The 430-nt window shown below is 44.7% G+C and overlaps 1 protein-coding gene across 1 annotated transcript in view; it reads left to right on the top strand.

Moving 5' to 3' along the window:
• myom3 (myomesin 3) overlaps positions 1-430 on the top strand; it is a 68,038-nt gene that overhangs the window by 65,413 nt on the left and 2,195 nt on the right. Inside the window, 2 exon segments of the mRNA XM_016540527.1 lie at positions 126-164; positions 255-360. Coding sequence (XP_016396013.1) covers positions 126-164; positions 255-360 — 145 coding nt within the window.

Raw genomic sequence — 430 nt, forward strand, 5'->3', positions numbered from 1 at the left:
AACTTTTCTTTGAACGGACTTTTCTAATGTAGAATAATACTTCTGTATGAAGGCGTTTAATATCAAGATTTTTAGTTCATGCAGAAAATCATTCTAATATGATGTGTTGCTGTTCTTTCCCTCAGAGTTTGAGCGTCTGGTGCAGCAGCTCGGTAAACAGTGCGGTAGGTTTGTGTCATGACTCTTCAGACTCTCTCTCTCTCTCTTTCTCTCACTTGAGGTCATGTTTAGTAATGTGTGCATCTGCTCCACAGCGCGCTCTGCTGGTCCAGTGTGCATCCAGTGCACTGCGCAGGGCTTCAAGCTCTACTGCTCACTCAAATACTACCTGAGCTACATGCAGACCAGCTGGTACTTCAAGTGAGTGTGTTTGTAAGAGAGAGAGAGAGAGAGAGAGTGTGTGTGTGAGAGAGAGAGAGAGAGAGAGAGA

The sequence above is a fragment of the Sinocyclocheilus rhinocerous genome, unplaced genomic scaffold, assembly GCF_001515625.1.
Source record: "Sinocyclocheilus rhinocerous isolate Xijiao unplaced genomic scaffold, SAMN03320098_v1.1 scaffold1510, whole genome shotgun sequence".
Lineage (NCBI taxonomy): Eukaryota > Metazoa > Chordata > Actinopteri > Cypriniformes > Cyprinidae > Sinocyclocheilus > Sinocyclocheilus rhinocerous.